The following is a 25,588-nucleotide window of genomic DNA, read 5'->3' as shown; positions in this document are numbered from 1 at the left end:
ACTCCTCCCACCTCTTAGCTCCCAGCCCTGCCCACTCTAGGAGCTGTTTTCATCTTCTCGTCTAACTCAGTAAGAAACTGAATAACACAGTAAGTCACTTGAAAATGATTGTTTAATCAAAAAGGTGTAAAAAGAGATTTCAGTTGCGGTTGTGGTTGCTGCTTGTTTATTCAACACAGGCTCCAGATCTGTTGAAGAGATTTGCTTATCTGGGAACTCAAGGAAGTGAAAGCAAGTCCCCGCCCTTCTGAATGTCAACTGAATCATGAGTCCAGGGTTGTCTCCTCCCCACTCCCGTCCTGCAGCGGCACTCCTCTCTTAACTCCTCTCTCGCTTCTTTATTCTGATCTTTGCAGCAAAAATGGCCACAGCTGGTAAGGTAAATAACCTAATATGTGGACACTCATATTAATGTGTTTTTCTTCTTCTTCTTCTTCTTGTTTAAGAATATTGTCTATATGTCACATGGTGACAAATATGTGTAAATGCACACACACACACTAGAAAATGAAAGTGCTGGACACAATAGTGAAACAAAACATCAATGAAACAGTATCCCATTAATGTAGTTAATGACAATTTATTACATGAATATTATTCATTTGAATGTGCTTCTGTACAATGTGCAGTTCCTGTTTTTCTGTATACTGTATGAGGCTGATTCAGTGAGACACTATAAATAAGTGTTCCAATGCTTTCCTTTGCTGTATTATACTGCTGCAATACACTGATAATCACATGCAGTTTGGGGCAAGTCATAGTAAAGTCAGCACACTGACACACCATGTCCATGTTATGATTTGAGCATATTTTTTTATGCTAAATGCACTACCTATGAAGGTTTCTGAACAATATTTGTAATTTTTTTCTGTTTTGTTAATTGATTTACAATAAGAAATATATACATACATTTGCAGAAAGCAACCATATTTGCCCACTTCCATGTTGTTGGTGTACAATTCATTATTTTGATAATAAATAACAATTCACTAAATTTATATCTATGTATTTATTTAAGTTAGGAAAGCAATGTTTAAGCCAAGCCGGATGTTGCCTTACACATAACAAAATGAGCCCGGTCACTTCCACACAGTGAGGCATACAGCTTATTAATTAAAGACTGGTATCGGATCGGGACTTGATATCGGCTGATACCGAAAATCCCAGGTATCGCTAACGGTATTGGGACTGAAAAAGTCGGATCGGTGCATCCCTATAAAAAATACTCATGAATTCAAGACAAACCATTTGATCTATCAAAACTGAAACAACTGATTTTTACTCAGTGGTTTATTTACTGACCCTAAATTAACTTTTACTGATCTAATAATAAAAATTTGTTTTTGTGGACTTTAAACCATTGTTCTTCATGTTTGCTTTTGCCAGGAGCAGCTGTATCAGAGATATAGAAACCACTTGCTGTTAACCACTAATAAAGTAATAAAAAAATGTAGGGAGGATGTGAACCGCATTTGTTTGCTTAATATGATACTCTCTTGCGATGTGGCAGTCAGTCGATTTGACATTGAAATGGGCCTCTAGATGAGTATTTGCCTTGAATTATAGCACAAAGGATTGCAACATTATATCTTGCTAATGTAGCATGTTGCCTTTTTTATGTTAAGTGTTCAAAGTTCAACAAAGGGTTGTGGCACTGCGGCTCTTCCCTATATGGTTTAACAGTCCCCAGTAGTATTTGTTATATCTCATGCTGGGTAATTTCATGTGGTGTCACTGCCCTGTAGATCATTAAGTGCAAGGCAGCAGTGGCCTGGGAGCCCAACCAGCCTTTGGTGATTGAGGACATTGAGGTAGCCCCGCCCCAGGAGGACGAGGTCCGCATCAAGGTGAGAGACGTCCACTATCACAACACACACCTGGACACACACGGTTCAAGTTAAGGTTATTTTATTTATTAGTTTGTTAGGGACAATTCTAAAAACATTCTAACAGGTGATACATGAAACATATGTGTTGCATATAGGAAGGCTAACTTGCGACCCCTATCCCTGGTTTGGCTTTTCTGCTTAAAGTGGTCATAACATCATCATCACTGCCAAGAGTATTATCTATTTAATAAGTTAAATTGGGCACATAATAAATAGTGACATTCTCATGACATGATCATATAAAAATGTAAATACTCACATCACATTACAATAATTGTACATGTGTTGGATATGTGTATGTAATTTATGGCAATATGTGTGGATGTGCATAATTTATGTGTGTGTCCGTGTGCATGTATGCACGTTGTCTTTATGAGTGTGTTTGTATGTTTAGCCATGTGTGCCTGTGTGTATAGGTGTTGTTGGAGAAATTATCTAATAAACAGTCTCTGGTCATTAAGTTAAGAAGCAAATACCATTTATTAAGCAAATGCATTTGGGTTCATACAACAGACAAGTCAGTGTACAAAGACCAAGAGCTCCCTCACTACATCATTCTTTATAATCTTGGTTTAGCCTTCCCCCCTTGTAGCCCACACCTTCCACCCTGCTTCTGAGTGAAAGCATTGTCTATTGTTAAAAAGAGTGACCTGTGATTAGCTAGTTTTAGCAGAGTGCAGAGGCGAGGATGATAAGTAATGTATCTAAACTAGTACAGTATCTACTAGTCTGTGCTTTCCCAGGGTATTCAGATTTATATGAGTACACAAATTCTACACAAAGGGACATGGTATTTTCTCTCACAGTGTGCACAACTGCATGATGAGAGATCAGTGATCGCAGGTTTGGTATTGTTTCAACCAGTGCTTCACCTTTTCATTAATCATGTTCAGATCAGTTTGTGTTTTTTGATTTCCGTTGGTAGGGTATTCCAAAAATGCATTCCTTTTACTGCGAATGACTGACCAAAAGTAGATTTGTGCTGTGCCACCCTGTAGTTGCAGTTTGCCGATCCCCTCTATGTAGGCTGTCTCATCGCTGTTGGTGTTGGTGATCAAGCCGATGACGGTCGTGTTGTCAGCAAACTTAATGATGGTGTTGGAGCTGTGGGTGGCCACACAATTATGCTTGAACATGGAGTACAGAAGAGGGCTGAGGACGCAGCCCTGAGGTGCGCCAGTTTTCAAAGTCAGGATGGAGGATGTGGTGGTGCCTGTCATCACAGCCTGGTGTCTGCCCATCAGGAAATTCAGGACCCGGTCACATAGTGTTGATTCCCAGGTCTCTGAGCTTGATGACGAGCTTGGAGGGCACTATGGTACTGAATGCTGAACTATAGTCAATGAACAGCATTCTCCCAGGTGGCAGAAGGCAGTGTGGAGGGCCATTCCCACTCCCATTACTTTGGAGCGCATACTTGGACTTCCTGTATTCGTCCAAATCGCCAAAGTTGTAAGCATCAGTCCATGCTTTAAATTTGGTACGGACATCCCCATTAACCCAGAGATTCTGATTTGGGAATGTCCGTACAGTAATTGTTGGTACAACCTTATCGATGTATTTGCAGATGTAGCCCAATGACCGCATCCATGTACTGTTTGTGCTAATGTTGTTGTCCTGAAACACATGCTACTCCATAGTGCTGAAGCAGTGAGCGCTCAATGTTCCTTGTAAAATGTGTTTCATATACCTATAGGCAGGCAGAAGCTGAAGAATATTATCGTACAGACACGATAATTATCATACATTTGGCAACGCTGGTTACTACCAATGTGTGACAAAGGTTCAGCTGCTGCAGAAGTGTATTGTTACATACAAATTCTCCTTAGTGCTTAACTAATAAGATCCATTTATTGATTTGTTTAACACTAAATAAAAGTATCAATATACTATGAAAGCATTGCTAGTACTGCTGAACCCACTGAGAGTGAACACAACCAGTCCCCTTAATCGTCTTTCAGCTTTCATTGTTTGGTTACTTTCTTTGGTACAGATTGTGGCGACTGCGGTGTGCCACACGGACCTGTACCAGCTGTTTGAGAACACTCAAAAAGACAACTTCCCAGTAGTCCTTGGACACGAGGGAGCCGGCATTGTAGAGAGCGTCGGGCCTGGAGTCACTGAATACCAGCCAGGTCAGTTTCGATTGGTACAACATGTCTGTGTATTGAGTAGCCTACGGAGCTGGGAAGTACTTAGTTTAGCTAAGCTTAGCGAAAAGAATGGACACAGCTAGCCTGGCTCTGTCCAAAGTTCAGAATTATGGCTGTCACTTTTTATTCGAAATTCACATTTTTTGACTTTTTGGAAAGTGACATCCCCAGTGACCAAAACCTCTAAAGCTCAGTACTAACAAGTTGTGTCTTCTTAACTTAATCTGTGCATGAACAGAAATGTAGAAACGACTATTTGGGGAATTAGTCAAGGTGTTTGAGGGATGTAAACTCTGCGCCATTCAGCGAATATTTATTTTTGCACCATTACAAAAGTTTACCAAAGATTAGTGTGACTGTCACATGGTAACATTGTTTTTGTCTTTCAGGAGACAAGGTCATCCCTCTGACCATCGGCCAGTGTAGAGAATGTCGCTTCTGTAAGAGTCCAAAGACGAACCAATGTGACAAAGGATGGTGAGCTTAATAAACGCTCATATCCTTCCTTCCACTCCATTGTCTCAACTTTTCGTTTCATTCAACACTTCCTTATCAGTGTAGCAACTTTTGGTGCTGTCTGACGACACCACAGGACAGAATGTTTAGATAAATAGTATATTGCAAGTTTTTGGTGAACCCTCTAATAGGACAAGAGCAGCACTCATATATAGTTTCAGGTTTCTTATGTCTTATGATTATCTTGTTCAGGTTACCCCCAGTATCCAGGTTTACCTGTAAGGGGAAGAAGGTGCTCCAGTTTGTAGGAACCAGTACCTTCTCTGAGTACACTGTGGTTAACCAGTTGGCTGTGGCTAAGATCGACCCCGCTGCCCCTCTGGACAAAGTCTGTCTCATTGGCTGTGGGATCTGCACAGGATATGGAGCAGCAGTTAATAATGCTAAGGTGTGTATGTGTGACTGTTGTAGATTGCTTACATCATTATACTAGATTAAAACAATGGAATGAGACATTCAGGGTTAAATGCCTATAAATTTGACAATTTGTATGACTTTTTCACTTAATATTCTTGCCCAGATGGGAAAGCCTTTGAAAGAGTTATCACTCATTATGGGACGCAATACTTTTCCATTGATTATTACTAAATAGAGCATCATCAATTCTGACCTTAAGAGCCACGTTGACCAAAGTCTTTTGTACTTTAGGTGGAACCGGGTTCCACATGTGCTGTGTTCGGCCTTGGAGCTGTGGGTTTGGCTGCAGTCATGGGCTGTAAGGATGCAGGAGCCAAGAGGATTATCGCTGTTGACACCAATCCAGAGAAGTTTGAGAAAGCCAAGGAGTTCGGCGCGACAGAATTCGTGAACCCCAAGGATCACAGTAAACCCATCAGCGAAGTGCTGTCTGACATGACTGACGGAGGAGTGGACTTCTCCCTGGAATGTGTCGGGAATGTGGAAGTCATGGTAGGGAAATTTAATTTAATCTGGTTCAAGAATATAATGAAGAGGTGGGACCTAACTAGTAAAACAATGACCTTTAATCTGAATAATGTCAACTGAGCTCACTTGTATTGGAGAAGAGCTGAGTGTCATTCATTAAGTTTCCCAGCCTTCATTTCCTCTGCTAGTCTAGAAATTTGGACCCTTCTGATAACAAGCCCACTGACTTTGTGTTGTTTCTCCATCTAGCGCAGTGCCTTGGAGTCTTGTGTGAAAGGTTGGGGCGTCAGCGTGATTGTCGGCTGGACAGAATTGGAAGACTTTTCTGCTCGACCCGTTCAGCTCATCGCTGGACGCACATGGAAGGGCTCTGTGTTTGGAGGTGAGACAAATATGGCCATCACCACTAACTAATGAATCTATGGTAACTTAAGGGCTTATGTAGGACTGGGCGATAAAACAGTCTTGATAACGATAACGATGATAAATTCATGCGATATATTTTTCGCTAAAGTTATTTTTTTATCTTTTTTCCTCGAGCTACAAACACTATGAACGGCCAATATATCATACTGCAACTGTTGCGGCTGTAAAACGGTAGTTAAATTGTTCTGAGTGAGTGAAATGACTTGTTTCACAATCAGCATTTGGTCAATTTGGTTGGATAAGATTTGGAAAGTTTAAAAGAGCTGCACAATGGAATTATCTATCTATCCATTATCTGTAACCGCTTATCCTATTCAGGGTCGTGTGGGGCGGGAGGGGGGGGCTGGAGCCGATCCCAGCAGACATTGGGCAAAGGCGGGGTACACCCGGGACAGGTCGCCAGACTATCACAGGGCTGATACATAGAGACAGACCATTCACGCTCACATTCACACCAAGGGCAATTTAGAGCCAATAACTAACCTGACCTGCATGTCTTTGGACTGTGGGAAGAGACCTGAGAACCCGGAGAAAACCCACGCTAACACAGGGAGAACATGCAAAAACTCCACACAGAAGAGCCCCAAGCCAGATTTGAACCTAAAACCCTCTTGCCGTGCTAACCTCTGCACCACCGTGCCGCCACTTGATTGAATTATCTTATCCCAATTCAAATCAGCATAGGTCTAACCGGAAGTTAGCCAGCTTGGTTGGCGGAAGTCTCTGGTGCGCATGCTCAATAGTAGCGTGCAGCAGTGAGAAGGCCAACAAGAAGTATCATACTGTAGATACTGTACATAATCAACCCGCAACAACCTGATTGATCCATTCTCATAAAATATAATTGTATATTATAAACTATAATTAACCTTCTGGTGTGTTTAGGAGTAAACTATTAAAACTGTAAACCACAACATTTATTTTTGTGTGTTCATCCCATGTCACTGTGTGACTGTAAATGTATTTACATTTATAATGCATATATGATTACCTTAGTGAATACATGTAGCTGTGTTATGTATTGTCAACACAATATTTCAGTTATTTTCATATGTAATGTCTCCTCCATAATGAATGCAAAAGTGGGACAAAAAGGTAAACCAATAAAATTGTTGTCACAAAAAAAAACTCTAAATTGAGCATGATTATTATTATTATTTTTAATGAATATATATTGTGATAATTATCGACATCGATCAATATAAAAAAACATATTGTGATAACGTTTTTTATCGTCCAGCCCTAGGCGTATGTTCTACAACTCTCTAGCTAGTTGTATTCTGGATGAAGACTCCATGCTCTTTTTATGTGATTTTGTGGCTCAGGATATAAGGGTAGGGATGCCGTGCCTCAGATGGTTAAAGCCTACCTGGACAAGAAGTTGAAGGTGGACGAGTTCATCACTCACAACATGACTTTGGACCAGGTCAATGATGCCATTGAACTGATGAAGCATGGGAAATGGTAGATTTACACACCTATACTTTCTCCACCATTCATAACTCAACAACAACAACACAGATAAATTGCTCTGCTAATTTCTATTTTATATTTGTTTTTACAGCATCCGGACGGTCCTGAATGTCTCTCCAAAATAACACCACTGTGTTGCTACACTCAAATAATGCAATGCACATACTAAAGAGATCTTTCAAATGATGCACACTGTACATGCTGAACAGTGTTCATATGAGCAAAAGCTAAACACGTCAGGTGTTTACAGAGCAAAATAAATGGTCTCAACAGACTTCTTTGTGTTGTGATTTTGTTGTGTTGTATGTCACTGGAACTGCAAAACTATCTATGAGAATCAAAAAAACATATATTGCTAAGAAGTGAATTCAAGTCAATTGTTCATTCCATTGCAACGTCAGCCATTTACAGTCCAAATTGGCCACCGCAGCGCCATCTAGCGGCCATTGTCAAAAAAGCAAAGTATTTCACAGAGTATTTCTGGCTGCAGGACGGTGTATGTGGGGTTGAGTCAAAATCGACTATGTGTGTTCCCGGTAATGAAGGATCATGTCAACCAATGCAACAGTGTGTCTGTCATGATCTGCCCTTTGTGTCGTGTCATTCATTCATGTTTCCTGTTTTATTTTGTTACTCACCTCTCCTCTCACTTCAGATCACTTCACTTCCTGTCTTTGTGTGTTTTCCCGCCAGTTTTGATTGTGTGCTCCGCCCTGATTAGTTTCACCTGTCCCTCATTAGTCGCCTCACGTCCTGCTCACCTGTTCTCACTTCACCCAATCAGTCATACATACACTATATATACCAGTCCAGTTCCTTTGTTTCTTGCCAGTTTGTTGTTGTTGTTTTTGGCCTCCGGTGTTTAGCATTCCAGCCTTTCTAGCGTGGGTAAGTAAGAACAAATTAATGCTGAACATTTCTAAAAACAAAACGGATGGTGACCTAGACATATGATGGTCAGTGATCCTCAACTAGGCTCATCACTTGGCGGAAAGCCAGTAAAACAAGTTAAAAAGACTAAGCATTGTGTTGGATGCCAGACTTAGGTGGACTGAACACATTGATAATATCGTAACTAAAATGGGTAAGAGCATTGCTGTGACCAGGAAATGATCTGAGTATGTAACATCAAGCACTCTGAACCAGGTGATCCAAGCTTTAGTTTTGTCACACCTTTACTGTCCAGTCATTTGGTCATCCGCATCTAAGAAAGATCTTAAAAAAAACTCAAAATTGCCCAAAGCGGAGCCACCAGATTAGTTCTCCATTGTTCAATGCACACAAATGTTTTTCAAATACACTGTAATCTCTCATGGTTTCCTGTACAGAACAGATTTCAATACAGTCTTCTGATCTTCTTCAGGAATGTTTTGCATGATAGGAAGCCACATTGATTTACTGACCAAGTAGTGTACACCAGTGGAGAACATAATTATCTGATAAGACAGGCCAGTGCAGGATATCTCTTACCACCTAGACCAAGGGTCTGCAACCTGCAGCTCCGTAGCCACATGTGGCTGTTTAGCCCCTCTCCAGTGGCTCCCTGTGGATTTTTAAAAATAGAAATGAATAACTGTTTATTGTTTACATTTTCATTTCATTGTTGTAGATCTATGGTACGACGGAGTATTAGGGCCACATTGAGGAAAAAAAATAAATCTGATTTTTTAAGAATAAAGTCATATTACGAGACAAAAGTCTTAGGTTTACGAGAAGAAGTCGGAATATTATGAGAATAAAGTCAGAAGTTTGAGAAAAAAGTCATATGAGAATAAAGTCATATTATAAAGTAGTCATTTTATGTGATTCTTTTTTTTCTCGTAAAGTTATGACTTGATTCTCGTAATATTACGACTTTTATTCTCGTAATATTATGACTTTATTCTGGAAATCTCCAATTTTCTTTTCCCTCAATGTGGCCCTAATACTCCATAGTACATTTGCACTTTGGCCCTCACTGCATTAGACTTATATACTATATACTTAAACTATAAACTGTGTTACCTTGTCAATGTTTTCAATCAAATGTTTTGTGGCTCCAGACGGATTTCTTTTCTTTTTTTTTGCCTAAAATGGCTCTTTTGAGAGTAAAGGTTGCTGACCCCTGACCTAGACTGACAACAAATCTCCAGAGGCATGTACTACAAAGGGAGTTCGACATACCCCAGGGTATCTTCTCGTTATCTGTCTTCACTAACCCAACTGAGATCCCGCTAAACGGTCCTACGACAGCGCTTATCAACTCTGTGAAAACAACACAGGGTTTCTCAACCTGGCTACGAGCGCATTCACATGAACGGGGCGGTGTTTGCAGCATATGATTAATCACAAACATGGACAAGTCTACTGACTTGCAGACGGGCAGGCAAAGCGGCACATTTTACAAAGGAAGAGCAGACTATATTAGACAAATACAAAGAAGTTAAACACATAATCCAGACTAAAATTAACACAGTTGAAGTTGTCAAATGCAGGAAGAACAGCTGGCAAAAGAAAAAACTCCAGATGTGTGAATGTGTAGATAAAAAAAAAAAAAAAAAGTCAGATAAAGTCATCTAGATAAAAGCACAAAGCTTGAGAGTATTATACTTCATTATGTCCTTTAACAAGAGATGTGGCGTGTATGAATATTTCAACCTCGTTTCAGCTGCGTCCCCGTCTCTGGCGGTGTGAAATGGACTCAAGAGCAAGTAAAAAAATAAATATAAAAACACAGTTCAAAGCAGTAAACAACCCACAGCATAAATCCAGCTGTCCTTCCTGCATTTGTCAGTTTAAACTGTGTTGTTTTTAGCCTGGATTATGACTGTAACTTCTTCATATGTGTGTAATATTATAAAACGATCCGCGCACCGAGCTCTGATTGGTCAATAGGCGGTGCTTTTATACGAGTTGATGTCTTATCTGGAACATGCCCTGCTGCAGGGCAGGTTAGCTGTTCAGCATAAGTTACCGTGGCGATCTACCCCGGTAAGAAGTGAACCACTGTTGTAGGATGGAAAACCCTGAGTTAACCCTGAAGTTACCTCGCTACCTCCAAATCCTGCTTTGAAGTACAGGCCCCTGTTTCTGTACAGAGCTATTACAGGATGGAACTCTTTACCAAATCAAGTTACTTAAACAAATACTGAAATATTTATACATGTATACCTCACTGCATGGAATTTGCTAGCATCATTTTTAAATAAGATAATGTGGGGACAGGGATTTTTTTTTTATGTAATGGGATGCTGGAATGAGGGCTGTATTGTGGTGCAGTGTTTAGCACTGCTGCCTCACAGCAAGAGGGTCACAGGTTCAAACCTGGCTTGAGGCCCTTCTGTGTGGAGTTTGCATGTTCTCCCTGTATTAGCGTGTGTTTGCTCCGGGTTCTTCGGCTTCCTCCCACAACAATGACATGCAGGTTAGGTTAATTGTTGACTCTAAATTGCCCGTAGGTGTGGATGTGAGAGTTGTCTGACTCTATGTGTCTGTGTTTTCGCCCAGTGTCAGCTGGGATCAGCTCCAGCCCCACCGCGACCCTGAATAGGATAAGCGGTTACAGATAATGGATGGATGATATTGAAATGCATTTAATGTATAGAATTGTTTATGATTTCTTTGTCAACCCCCAGGAAAATTAGCTGATGTCATGGCGTCAGTTAATGGGGATCCTAATAGACCAAACTGTTGAGGACAAAGCTGATATGCGATAGGAGGTGTGAGATGAGATTGTGTAATGATTTGCCCTCTGAGGACATTTCTTTTCAAAGACAAGTACAAGTTGTGTCAGAAATGTATGACAAGTTAGAGTGGAATAAATCTTCTCATCTAAATCTCAGCAAGGAATAAACATGCAGGAAATATTTTCCCACGGTTACCGCTAACCAATGGTATTCTCAAAGTAAAGGCAAAGAAATTCGAAGTCCCTGCCCATCTGAATGTTTGCCAAACTGGTTTCTACGGACACAAAATAAAACCAGATGTCAAGTACCTCTTGTTTTCTCCTCCCTAATCCCGTCCTGCTGCAGCTGTACTCCTCTCTTAACTCCTCTCTCGCTTGTTTACTCAGATTTTTGCAGCAAAAATGGCCACAGCTGGAAAGGTAAGTATAATTCAACATGCGGTCATTGATATTTATGTGATGTTTTCATTAGTTTCATTGCAATATGTGCATGTGCATGAATATTGCCTATGTCACATGACACATCTTTGTATTTATGCACACACACACACACACACATTAAAAATTACTGGAACAAAACATCAAAAAGAAATTTAACAATATCACATTAATTTACATGAATTTGAGATTATTGTGTGCTCCTGTATTGTGTGCTGTTCACGTTAGTGCATGTGAAGCTGATTCAGGGGTGTAACAGAAAGTTGATACCTGAAATAAGCATGTATATGGTTTAAGATATGCAGGAACATTAACTATTTCACCTAAACAAAGTGAAATATCTTCATTTTACTGCAATAAAATGTGCAATTGTTATGTAATTGCTAAGTTTTAGGGTAGTTTAACCTGAAAATACTCCCTCTGTCTGTTACTTTCTATTCCCCCCCCACCCCTCTTGTCTCTGTAAAATGTCTCTTGTTCTGTTTTGACTTGGTGCACAATTTGACACTATCCAGACAGTTTTGTGTAACTGTTGATATTGGAAACGATGAGGGGATTGTAAGCTAAAATAAACAAAAGATGATAGTGGGATAATTCATCATGGGGCTGCTGTGGCTCAGAGGTAGAGCGGCTGGCCCATCAATCTGAAGGTCGGTGGTTCGATCTCCGGCTCCTACCGTCCACATGTTGAAGTGTCCTGCCATCAGTGTATGAATGTGTGTGTGTGTGAATGCTGACATGTAGTGTCACAGCCTGGCTCTCAGGGCCATGGCAAATATGGAGACACACTCTGATAAATGTTTAAATCAATTCATTTATTTAACAAAAGAGAATGAAATATGCAAAAAAGAACTGTGTATATCAGCAGAATCATGGATGTAAGGTCTGGGTCTGGGTCTGGGTATCATCGGATATTCCGTTTTTCCTTTGGAATTCAGAAAGGAAAAAACGTTTTTTTATTTTTTCGTTTTAAACCAGAACACGGCCGTTTTCTCGTTTTTCGTTTCTGAATCAAAAAATGAAAAACGAACCCAAACCGGGCCGTTTTTGCGAATTCCTTTTCTCATTATTCGTTTTTAATTGAAGAACGGAAGTCACGTGGGTTTTTTCGTTTTTTCGTTTTAAACCACAAACGAAAAACGGAATCACGTGGTGCTCTGTTTGTTTTTTGTTTCCAAACGAAAAACGAAAAAAACAAATAAAAAAAAAACGATCCGATTTAGTTTCTTCAAGTTTCTTTCTGTCATTTTCTCTTCTGAATCGAGGAGCGGAGAACGGCAGTCACGTGACCAGGAAGTGAAGGCAAACATGTCAAAATAAAAGCCAAGAAGATAGTGTGGTCATATTATAAAAGTGTAACATTATTTAAGCACATGATTGAGGTAACAGTAGAAGATAAATAAGCTAAATAAATACATACTGTACCTAAAAAAGCCTAATTATATATCCTAGACACCTACACTGTGCCAAAATCATGGAAATTCACAATAATTAGGCCTGTGCTAAAAAAGCCAGGTACAAGTAAGCCAAATGATCTTTGGCCCATCGCAATAACCTCCATATTGTGTAAAACCATGGAACGAGTTCTTGCCAGCCACCTGACCAGCACAGTGGCTACTAAGCTAGATCTGCTCCAGTTCGCTTAAATAAGAGCGACAGAGTCCCAGACGACGCTGTGCTGACTGCTTAACACCGTCCACAAAACACCTTATGCATCCTAAAGGTTATGCCAGAGCTTTATTTGTGGATTTTAGCTCAGCTTTTAACTCAACGAAGACGCATATTCTCCTGAAAAGGCTCCTTGATCTCAACATCAACACAGGGTTAGTTGTGTGGATCAGAGGGTCTGTGTCAGGGAGAACATGTCAGACAGGCTGCCCACAAGGCTGTGTTCTTTCCTCTGTGCTATTCTCTCTTTTTACTAATGAATTTATGACCAATGAGAAACATTTTAGACTGTTTAAGTATGTGGATGACATGGCCTTAGTTGGCCTTTTACAGGAAACAGGCCCACTAGGTGAAGTTGCCTATCTGGCCCACACTACAGCCCTTCAGACACGGTGTCACACTAGCCAGCTAGAAATCAATGTGGCCGAGACGAAAGAATTAATCATGTGCTGCACAAAACAACATTTGATCACAGAGCCAGTTTCACTTGATGGCCAACATGTTGAAACTGTGGAACACTTTAAATACCTCGGTACAGTCCTGGACACCCAGGTGAGCTTCTCTGAAAATACAGAGTATATCTTCAAGAGATGCTCACAGCGACTTTATCTTCGAAGGAAACTTAGTGGCCTCGGTGTCAGTCGGCAGATTTTAGAATTAGTGTACAAAACTATTGTTGAGAGGATTTTAACCTTTAACCTTCCTGCCTGGTACGGTCACCTACAATGTAGATAGAAGAATAAACTGTCTAGGATTGTGTCAATGGCAGGCAAAATAGGTGGTAAACCCCAAAAGCCCTTGACTCAACTTTTTACAGAAAGGACGAGGAAGAAAGCGAGGAGCATCCTGGCAGATAGCTCCCATCCTCTCTGCAGCCAGTCGGGAGGCGCTATAGAGCCCCTCTGGCAACTAAACATGTGTTTAAAAAGTCTTTCATCCCAAATGCCATCAATACTCTTAACTCAACACAGTGACTGAGCAGATCTGAGCCACAGACACTGACATGAACTGTTTTTAATGTGTAACATAACCTGTCTCTGTTTTTTACTAACTGCTGTCTGTTGTTTTCTGTGTTTTGTGAGCCGAAGAGAAAAATCCACCCTGGTGGACAATAAAGTTTGATTGTATTGATCAGTTCATATTGAGGGGCCGTCAGCTTTACAATTTAGTTTGGAGGGAGATTCGGTACCAGTGAAGTCAGTGCATTTTATGAGTGGGCCTTCTGTGACGTTACCCACCGTAGGGGTCAGAGGTCACCACTCCTCAATCCCCAAGGATTTTCTTTTCAGTCAAATTTTCAATTTTGACGCATTTATAGATGAAAAGTCAAGTCAATAAACATGATCAATGATAGATAAGTATGGTTGATCAGCATGTTTGCCAACCTTCAGACATCATAGTCTAATATGAGGATTAATCAGCCTGAGTTCTGAAGGAACTGGCCTTCTACCTCCAAGAGGTCAGGGCACAGTTACGTGTTGGTTAATCTTGTGTGACAAAGATTTTCCAAACAGACGGGTTAAAGCATAATAATACAATTTATTCCGAACAATTAATGTTGCATAAGTAAGATAACAGAGTTTACAGAATTCTGGATCCAATCAACGTGTCCCTGACAACATACAATGCATGGGTCAGTTCGCGAAGTCTGAACCCCGAGCTATCCCTGATCCAGCGTTTTTATGGTTTACACAATATCAATAGTCATGAGCTTATGGCACGTGATGTTTTTGCTGCATATCTTCTTTTTTGTTTCTTCTTCTGACTCCATCCTCCCGTGACCTTGTGAAAAGAACAGAACATGCAGTCCCGTGTGCCTCCCCCCTGTCCTCGCCCTTGAGTAGTTCAAAGCCTCTCCAAATGCTGCCGGAGATTATTACAATGTGACTATATAGAAATCTACAGTCACCGAATCACCTCCTCAAGGAACAAAACAGTGCAACAACAACTGAACAGCCCCAAGTCCTTCATTCCTTCACCCTGAGTTATGCCCTTAGAAGTTAATAATTGAGAGACAGTTATTGAGCAATCATGAAACAATACAACAGTTTTCAGCTTCCCTTATAAGCAGGTTATTTCAGGTCATTGTAAGCACTTTTGTACATAATAAATCCAACAGTTCACTAAAAAACTGAAATCATTAACTTTCTGTATTCTGTTTGGTGGTTTATGAGGCTTTTCAATAATTTCTAGTCTATTTGGTATAATATGTAATTTAGTTAATTTGTTCGACATCATGATAAGGCTGATTTTTCAACCAGTGGTTATGACATTAATGCCAGCTAGACAGAATAAAGCTCTGTCTGTCATGACAATAGAACTGTACTGAAAGCCTTTCCTTTACTCGGGTGACTCTTTACAGCCGTCTGAAGACAGCAGGTATCTGTTAAATCTACAGTATCTAGAGTGATGGAGTGGCCTTCAGTCCAGTACAGTATTGTCATGACAGACAGAGCTTTATTCTGTCTAGCTGGCATTAATGTCATAATCGCTGGTTGAAAAATCATCATTATCATGATATAGAACTACTCGGCTACAGTCTTCCTAATGGAGTGCAGGGGATCAGGTGGAAGTGTCAGGTGTGTTGAAAGGATTAGCCACATAGTGCTTCTCACCTGCCGACATAAAGAAACAGCCCATAGTAAGGGTGTGAGAGAGAAAAGTGTCAATTATGTGAGAATTCTGTATAACATCTGTAGAGACCCTCCCTGTAATTTATCACACACTTTTTGGATAAAAGACATTCATGTGTTAATGAAAAGAACAAAACAAAAAAATATCTATGTATGTATTTATTTGTGTATTTATTTAGCCTATTTATCTTCTACTGTTACTTTGATCATGTGCTTAAATAATGTTACACTTTTATAATATGACCACACTATCTTCTTGGCTTTTATTTTGACATGTTTGCCTTCACTTCCTGGTCACGTGACTGCCGTTCTCCGCTCCTCGATTCAGAAGAGAAAATGACAGAAAGAAACTTAAAGAAACTAAATCGGATCGTTTTTTTAATTTGGTTTTTTCGTTTTTCGTTTGGAAACAAAAAACAAACAGAGCACCACATGATTCCGTTTTTCGTTTGTGGTTTAAAACGAAAAAACTAAAAACCCACGTGACTTCCGTTCTTCAATTCAAAACGAATAATGAGAAAAGGAATTCGCAAAAACAAACAAACGGGGTCTGGGTATAATCGGATATTCCGTTTTTCCTTTGGAATTCAGAAAGGAAAAAACTTTTTTTTATTTTTTCGTTTTAAACCAAAAACCAGAAAACGGCCGTTTTCTCGTTTTTCGTTTCTGAATCAAAAAATGAAAAACGAACCCAAACCGGGCCGTTTTTTTGTTTTTGCGAATTCCTTTTCTCATTATTCGTTTTGAATTGAAGAACGGAAGTCACGTGGGTTTTTCGTTTTTTCGTTTTAAACCACAAACGAAAAACGGAATCACGTGGTGCTCTGTTTGTTTTTTGTTTCCAAACGAAAAACGAAAAAAACAAATTAAAAAAACGATCCGATTTAGTTTCTTCAAGTTTCTTTCTGTCATTTTCTCTTTTGAATCGAAGTGCGGAGAACGGCAGTCACGTGACCAGGAAGTGAAGGCAAACATGTCAAAATAAAAGCCAAGAAGATAGTTTGGTCATTCTATAAAAGTGTAACATTATTTAAGCACAGGATCAAAGTAACAGTAGAAGATAAATAGGCTAAATAAATACACAAATAAGTACATACATAGATATTTTTTTGTTTTGTTCTTTTCATTAACACATGAATGTCTTTTATCCAAAAAGTGTGTGATAAATTACAGGGAGGGTCTCTACAGATGTTATACAGAATTCTCACATAATTGACACTTTTCTCTCTCACACCCTTACTATGGGCTGTTTCTTTATGTCGGCAGGTGAGAAGCACTATGTGGCTAATCCTTTCAACACACCTGACACTTCCACCTGATCCCTTGCACTCCATTAGGAAGACTGTAGCCGAGTAGTTCTATATCATGATAATGATGATTTTTCAACCAGCGATTATGACATTAATGCCAGCTAGACAGAATAAAGCTCTGTCTGTCATGACAATACTGTACTGGACTGAAGGCCACTCCATCACTCTAGATACTGTAGATTTAACAGATACCTGCTGTCTTCAGACGGCTGTAAAGAGTCACCCGAGTAAAGGAAAGGCTTTCAGTACAGTTCTATTGTCATGACAGACAGAGCTTTATTCTGTCTAGCTGGCATTAATGTCATAACCACTGGTTGAAAAATCAGCCTTATCATGATGTCGAACAAATTAACTAAATTACATGTTATACCAAATAGACTAGAAATTATTGAAAAGCCTCATAAACCACCAAACAGAATACAGAAAGTTAATGATTTCAGTTTTTTAGTGAACTGTTGGATTTATTATGTACAAAAGTGCTTACAATGACCTGAAATAACCTGCTTATAAGGGAAGCTGAAAACTGTTGTATTGTTTCATGATTGCTCAATAACTGTCTCTCAATTATTAGCTTCTAAGGGCATAACTCAGGGTGAAGGAATGAAGGACTTTGGGCTGTTCAGTTGTTGTTGCACTGTTTTGTTCCTTGAGGAGGTGATTCGGTGACTGTAGATTTCTATATAGTCACATTGTAATAATCTCCGGCAGCATTTGGAGAGGCTTTGAACTACTCAAGGGCGAGGACAGGGGGGAGGCACACGGGACTGCATGTTCTGTTCTTTTCACAAGGTCACGGGAGGATGGAGTCAGAAGAAGAAACAAAAAAGAAGATATGCAGCAAAAACATCACGTGCCATAAGCTCATGACTATTGATATTGTGTAAACCATAAAAACGCTGGATCAGGGATAGCTCGGGGTTCAGACTTCGCGAACTGACCCATGCATTGTATGTTGTCAGGGACACGTTGATTGGATCCAAAATTCTGTAAACTCTGTTATCTTACTTATGCAACATTAATTGTTCGGAATAAATTGTATTATTATGCTTTAACCCGTCTGTTTGGAAAATCTCTTTGTCACACAAGATTAACCAACACGTAACTGTGCCCTGACCTCTTGGAGGTAGAGGGCCGGTTCCTTCAGAACTCAGGCTGATTAATCCTCATATTAGACTATGATGTCTGAAGGTTGGCAAACATGCTGATCAACCATACTTATCTATCATTGATCATGTTTATTGACTTGACTTTTCATCTATAAATGCGTCAAAATTGAAAATTTGACTGAAAAGAAAATCCTTGGGGATTGAGGAGTGGTGACCTCTGACCCCTACGGTGGGTAACGTCACAGAAGGCCCACTCATAAAATGCACTGACTTCACTGGTACCGAATCTCCCTCCAAACTAAATTGTAAAGCTGACGGCCCCTCAATATGAACTGATCAATACAATCAAACTTTATTGTCCACCAGGGTGGATTTTTCTCTTCGGCTCACAAAACACAGAAAACAACAGACAGCAGTTAGTAAAAAACAGAGACAGGTTATGTTACACATTAAAAACAGTTCATGTCAGTGTCTGTGGCTCAGATCTGCTCAGTCACTGTGTTGAGTTAAGAGTATTGATGGCATTTGGGATGAAAGACTTTTTAAACACATGTTTAGTTGCCAGAGGGGCTCTATAGCCCCTCCCGACTGGCTGCAGAGAGGATGGGAGCTATCTGCCAGGATGCTCCTCGCTTTCTTCCTCGTCCTTTCTGTAAAAAGTTGAGTCAAGGGCTTTTGGGGTTTACCACCTATTTTGCCTGCCATTGACACAATCCTAGACAGTTTATTCTTCTATCTACATTGTAGGTGACCGTACCAGGCAGGAAGGTTAAAGGTTAAAATCCTCTCAACAATAGTTTTGTACACTAATTCTAAAATCTGCCGGCTGACACCGAGGCCACTAAGTTTCCTTCGAAGATAAAGTCGCTGTGAGCATCTCTTGAAGATATACTCTGTATTTTCAGAGAAGCTCACCTGGGTGTCCAGGACTGTACCGAGGTATTTAAAGTGTTCCACAGTTTCAACATGTTGGCCATCAAGTGAAACTGGCTCTGTGATCAAATGTTGTTTTGTGCAGCACATGATTAATTCTTTCGTCTCGGCCACATTGATTTCTAGCTGGCTAGTGTGACACCGTGTCTGAAGGGCTGTAGTGTGGGCCAGATAGGCAGCTTCACCTAGTGGGCCTGTTTCCTGTAAAAGGCCAACTAAGGCCATGTCATCCACATACTTAAACAGTCTAAAATGTTTCTCATTGGTCATAAATTCATTAGTAAAAAGAGAGAATAGCACAGAGGAAAGAACACAGCCTTGTGGGCAGCCTGTCTGACATGTTCTCCCTGACACAGACCCTCTGATCCACACAACTAACCCTGTGTTGATGTTGAGATCAAGGAGCCTTTTCAGGAGAATATGCGTCTTCATTGAGTTAAAAGCTGAGCTAAAATCCACAAATAAAGCTCTGGCATAACCTTTAGGATGCATAAGGTGTTTTGTGGACTGTGTTAAGCAGAGTCAGCACAGCGTCGTCTGGGACTCTGTCGCTCTTATTTAAGCGAACTGGAGCAGATCTAGCTTAGTAGCCACTGTGCTGGTCAGGTGGCTGGCAAGAACTCGTTCCATGGTTTTACACAATATGGAGGTTATTGCGATGGGCCAAAGATCATTTGGCTTACTTGCGCCTGGCTTTTTTAGCACAGGCCTAATTATTGTGAATTTCCATGATTTTGGCACAGTGTAGGTGTCTAGGATATATAATTAATTAGGCTTTTTTAGGTACAGTATGTATTTATTTAGCCTATTTATCTTCTACTGTTACCTCGATCATGTGCTTAAATAATGTTACACTTTTATAATATGACCACACTATCTTCTTGGCTTTTATTTTGACATGTTTGCCTTCACTTCCTGGTCACGTGACTGCCGTTCTCCGCACTTCGATTCAAAAGAGAAAATGACAGAAAGAAACTTGAAGAAACTAAATCGGGTCGTTTTTTTAATTTGTTTTTTTCGTTTTTCGTTTGGAAACAAAAAACAAACAGAGCACCACGTGATTCCGTTTTTCGTTTGTGGTTTAAAACGAAAAAAACGAAAAACCCACGTGACTTCCGTTCTTCAATTAAAAACGAATAATGAGAAAAGGAATTCGCAAAAACAAACAAACGGCCCGGTTTGGGTTCGTTTTTCATTTTTTGATTCAGAAACGAAAAACGAGAAAACGGCCGTTTTCTGGTTTTTGGTTTAAAACGAAAAAATAAAAAAACGTTTTTTCCTTTACATTGTGGGGACTCGCCTTCCAAAACTAATTTCATGTGGTGTCACTGCCCTGTAGGTCATCAAGTGCAAGGCAGCAGTGGCCTGGGAACCCAACAAGCCTTTGGTGATTGAGGAGGTTGAGGTGGCCCCGCCCCAGGCCAATGAGATACGCATGAAGGTGAGAGACGTCCGCTATTAGAACACACAGCTGGACAGTTACTGTAGTCGAGGCATTTCACCTAAAATGCGGGTCAACCACACCTCATACAAATTGCGACAAAAACTAACTCAATGTATTTTGTGTCCTCAATATGTTCTAAATGAGAGAAAAAGGAATTGTATGATGGAAAAGTTTTGAAAGTCATCTAAATATTAACATACCAAAAACACCTTTTCAGACATATTTTGATGACTGTACAAGCCTACATCGTTGTGCCTGCTAGATTTGACCATGCTGCATTTTTTCCTCGGAGCGCAAAAATAAATGAATTATTATGAACATTGGTCTGGTCTGATTCTACCCAGATCTTCCCTGTCAAATACAAATATCCCAAAGTAATTGTATTTCAAATACAAGTAACTACGAAATACTGCCCATCTCTGATTGTAACCTTTTCAAATATGAAATAATTATTGCCACTTGTGCGGATGGTGGCCATTTTTTAATTTCCTGGATTTCAAGATTGTCCCTCCGGATTATTCACCCTTTCTGTATGTCGAAGAGGATGCCTTTAGGGGTACATTACAAGTAATATAGTTTTTGTTGCAATTGATGTGAGGTCAATTTATATTATTCCTGGACTACTGCACTTGTTTTTGTCAGCCTCACTCTGTTGTGCACTGGTAGTCACAAAAGTGTATCATTATATAAAAATACTACTTAGCCATACCATTTAGTGATATGTTTGATATTAACGCTAAATGTGAGAAGGATACCAACCACAGAATAATCGTGACTGATATTCACAACAATATAAAAGTGTCAATATAATGTGAAAGTGTTGCTAGTACTTACATTACAACGCATATCTCCAGGAGTAGAAGAGATTCTTTGCGTAGACCAGGCCGGTTTCCGCAAGGGCCGCAGCACAGGAGAACAAGTACTGGCCCTAACCACCTTCATCGAAAATGGTTTCGAGCGCAAACTGAAGACAGGAACAGTATTCCTCGACCTCACAGCTGCCTACGATACTGTTTGGCACAAAGGCCTCCTGCTAAAACTCACAAAAGCACTCCCTGCCTGGGCAACAGCAACTATTAAAACTCTGCTAACTAACCGGAGGTTCAGAGTTCACCTTGGACAGAATAAGAGTGCATAGAGAAAACAGTCAAACGGGCTCCCACAAGGGTCAGTCCTCGCCCCAACCCTGTTTAACCTTTACACAAATGACCTACCACCACTAAATCCCGTAAATTCATCTACGCTGATGACATCTGTCTGGCAACCCAAGCACCAGACTTTGACTCTCTGGAACAGGTGCTCACGGAAGACCTCGCAAAGCTGGACCAGTACTGCAAAACCTGGCGCCTAAAACCAAGCCCCGCTAAAACAGTCTCCAGTGTATTCCACCTCAACAACGCAAAAGCTGCTTCAGAGCTAAATATCCAACTCAGCGGACTTAAGCTGAAGCACGCCCTCAACCCAACTTACCTGGGAGTGACACTTGACAGGACCCTATCCTTCAAGGAACACCTGAAAGGAACGGCAGCTAAGGTGAAGACTAGAAACAACCTGCTCTGTAAGCTCGCTGGCTCTAAATGGGGGGCAGCAGCCCCCACATTGCGCACCTCGGCACTGGCCCTTGCTTACTCTGCAGCAGAATACTGTGCCCCTGTTTGGTCCAGGTCACCCCATACACACCATGTGGACACCCAGCTCAACACAACCATGCGAATCATAAGCGGGACTATTCGTTCAACACCACTCCCCTGGCTCCCTGTCCTATCCAATATAACCCCCCCACATATCCGGCGAGTAGCATCTACTCAAAGGATGCTTCAAAAGGTCAAAGACTCTCCCCATCTACCAATCCATGCAGACATCTTCAACCCACCCACTGCCCGTCTTCCATCTAGACGACCGATATGGAAGAATACCCCACCAGCCGACTTCACCACCCAATCAGCTTGGGAAAAGGAATGGGAGTCCAAGGATGTCCCAAACAAACATCTGGTGTCAGACCCCACCCAACAGGTCCCTGGCACCAACCTGCCAAGGATACAGTGGTCAACTCTTAATAGATTCAGGTCCGGACATGGCCCCTGCTTGGCCAGCCTTCACAAATGGGGCAGCAGCCCAAGCCCATTGTGTGCCTGTGGAGAGGTGCAAACAATGGAACACATCATTGAAGCTTACCCGCTCCACAGTCTAAAAGGAGGGTTAGACACCCTCCATACAGCAGACCAGGAGGCAACTGCATGGCTCAAGGACTTTGCATTCGCTAAATAAAAATAAACTGCTGAACCCCCTGACAGTGAACACTCTAGTCAGCCTGTCCCCTTAATTGTCTTCGTGTTTTCATTGTTTGGTTACTGTCTTTGGTGCAGATTGTGGCGACTGCAGTGTGCCATTCGGACTTGTACCACCTTTTTGAAAGGATGCATAAAGACGGCTTCCCAGTAGTCCTCGGCCACGAGGCAGCCGGCATCGTAGAGAGCGTCGGGCCTGGAGTCACTGAATATCAGCCAGGTCAGTTTCAATTGGTACAACATGTCTGTGTATTGAGTAGCCTACGTAGCTGGGATGTGCTTAGTTTAGCTAAGTTTAGCGTAAAGAATGGACACAGCTAGCCTGGTTCTGTCCAAAGTGAACAATATGGCTGTCACATTTCATTCAAAATTCCATCTTCTTGACTTTTTAAAAAACAATCAGCTCTTGTGATCAAAACTTCTAAAGATCACTGCTAATTAATTAAGTTGTGTCTTGTTAATTTAATCCGTACATTGACAGAAAATGTAAAAATGACAATTTGGGGTCGAAGTGTATAAGGGATGTAAACTGAGGCCTCTCTGTGTAAGAGATAATATTATTTTACACACATCTAAAAGTTGGCCTAAATTCCTTTGGCTTTCACATGGCAATTTTGTCTTTCAGGAGACAAGGTTATCCCTCTGTTCCTCACCCAGTGTAGAGAATGTCGCTTCTGTAAGAGTCTTGTGTTAAAGGTTGGGGTGTTAGTGTGCTGGTTGGCTGGACAGACCTGTACGATGTTGCTACTCGGCCCATTCAACTAATCGGTGGACGGACATGGAAGGGCTCCACATTTGGAGGTGAGACAAATATGACCATCGCCACTGACTAATGAATCTCTGGTAACTAAATGGTTGTGGGCGTATGTTCTGCAACTCTCTAGCTAGTTGTATTCTGGATGAAGACTCCATGCTCTTTTGTGGCTCAGGCTTTAAGGGTAGGGATGGCGTGCCTCAGATGGTTAAAGCCTATCTGGACAAGAAGGTGAAGCTGGATGAATTCATCACTCACAACATGACTTTGGACCAGGTCAATGATGCCATTGAGCTGATGAAGCGTGGTGAATGGTATATTAACACTCCTATACTTTCTCCACAATTCATGATTCAACGACAACACAAATATATAAATCTGATCATTTCACTTTCCTCTTGTTCCACAGCATCCGGACGGTCCTGAATGTTTCTCCACAATAAGACCGCTGTGTCGCTTTTAGTGACACTCAACACTATTCAGTGGATTATCATCAGTTTTCATATAACAAAAGCTGTTGAAATTACTATTCCAATATACAGTAAGTCCAACTATAATAAAATTGCACTTTTGTGTGCTACAGCATATCAGCTCTATAAATCAATTGTCGAAACCAAAAGGGAGAAATTTATATTTTCTTTTGGTTTCATGATGGCGCCCTGTAGTTTTGCATTAACAACACAGATAAATGAATCTGCTCATTTCTCTTTTATTTTGGTTCCACAGCATCCGGACGGTCCTGAATGTTTCTCCACAATGAGACCGCTGTGTTGCTTTCAATGACACCAAAGTACTTCAGTAATTTACCACGGTATCCTACAAAATCTCACAAATAATGCACATAATAAAGCAATCTTTCAAATGATGCACACTACGATTTTTTTACATGCATATTGCTCACAAGCTGAACATGTCAAAATAAAATAAATGATTTAAACCGATGGGGTTTGTTTTCTGGTTTTATTGTGTTGTGTGTCACAGATACAGCATTTACGTGTCTACAGCGTTGTCTGTCATGTCTCTGAACGCTCTATTTAAAGTGTCAGTCAAGTAGTTTTCCCCTTAAATTGACTCAGACCATCCAAATTATATCAGTGTTTGTTTAACTTGGCAGACAGCGCTGTAATGGGCTCCAGCATTTGTCCCTGAGCAGTGCTTCTGCCTGTTTTTTTAAGAATTTTTAATAAAGGATACAATATTGCAGTTAAACAACAGGCACACTAAATTAAATGATACCATACCATATAAGAACATATAATAACAGTTGATGTTTGGCACTGTGAGATTTTATGGAGAAGAAATTACAGTTCATGATTGCTCTCTGATTTTTCCTACGGAAGCTGAGAGCTGCCATGGTTGGATCGAATTATTCATCATTATCATGATCTTGGGAAAACAAAAGCTCATTAAGCAGCATCCTTGTTTAGGTACTAGATGTGCTGTGTTTAATCCTGATTCAATCTTTCAATCTGACAATATGTACAAATGACCTTGGTCACTCTTGGCCTCTATAGGTTTCAAAACTGAAATCACAAATTACAGGTATCCTTAACTGAACCACACTTTGTCAACGTTTCAGAATAAAATGTAACGTTATTTTGACTGTTGATTCTTGACAACTACTACAAAATTTAGGCAAAAAATTTGAATTGACCCTTCCCTAAATCCCACCCCTCGAACACAGACTGGCCAATCATAGTGAAACACGGGACACGAACAGTGTCGAAAACTAATGAAAAATCCTAAACTATAATTTTTGATCCTAAACTGTTTACTGAATCTGTTAAACTAAATGGCACATCCTCAACATGGGATTTAATAGATATTATAATAGAAACAAACAAATGAGGTTTTCATGAAATGTATGTCTTATACACTTGTCATATAAATAAACGTGCCTTGCCTTGCCTTGGCCACTGTCTTTCTCTGTTTAATCAGTGGAGGGAGGAAATGAGCATTGTAGAAAGTGGAAAGATCAGCAGAAAGTGTTTGGACACGCCCCACAACC

General features: G+C 40.5%; 1 protein-coding gene across 3 annotated transcripts; it reads left to right on the top strand.

The window, feature by feature from the left end:
- Window positions 1–24,521, top strand: LOC141783117 (alcohol dehydrogenase 1-like). Of its 3 annotated transcripts, none has more exons than XM_074660136.1 (10): window positions 1–69; window positions 180–379; window positions 1,746–1,847; window positions 3,883–4,024; window positions 4,432–4,519; window positions 4,751–4,946; window positions 5,207–5,467; window positions 5,693–5,825; window positions 23,756–23,894; window positions 23,990–24,521. In XM_074660136.1, the coding sequence occupies exons 2-10, from the start codon at window positions 362–364 to the stop codon at window positions 24,021–24,023; spliced, it is 1,113 nt and encodes a 370-aa protein (XP_074516237.1). In that variant the 5' UTR covers window positions 1–69; window positions 180–361; the 3' UTR covers window positions 24,024–24,521. The 3 variants fall into 3 exon arrangements, with proteins under 3 accessions (XP_074516237.1, XP_074516236.1, XP_074516235.1); XM_074660135.1 differs by lacking the exon at window positions 23,756–23,894 and adding an exon at window positions 7,195–7,333 and having other exon boundaries at window positions 52–69; XM_074660134.1 differs by lacking the exons at window positions 23,756–23,894; window positions 23,990–24,521 and adding exons at window positions 7,195–7,333; window positions 7,434–7,616 and having other exon boundaries at window positions 54–69.
- The last annotated feature ends 1,067 nt before the right edge of the window (window positions 24,522–25,588 follow it).

This window comes from Sebastes fasciatus, chromosome 15, assembly GCF_043250625.1.
Source record: "Sebastes fasciatus isolate fSebFas1 chromosome 15, fSebFas1.pri, whole genome shotgun sequence".
Taxonomy (NCBI): Eukaryota; Metazoa; Chordata; class Actinopteri; order Perciformes; family Sebastidae; genus Sebastes; species Sebastes fasciatus.
The sequence above is the reverse complement of the archived record's forward strand: the minus strand, read 5'-3'. Positions and strand labels throughout refer to the sequence as shown.

Excerpts from the sequence above, each read along its gene's own strand:
- LOC141783117 (XM_074660136.1), top strand. Across the intron at positions 1,848-3,882 it reads AGGACGAGGTCCGCATCAAG|ATTGTGGCGACTGCGGTGTG; the intron begins GTGAGAGACGTC and ends TCTTTGGTACAG. Across the intron at positions 5,826-23,755 it reads GAAGGGCTCTGTGTTTGGAG|GCTTTAAGGGTAGGGATGGC; the intron begins GTGAGACAAATA and ends TTTGTGGCTCAG.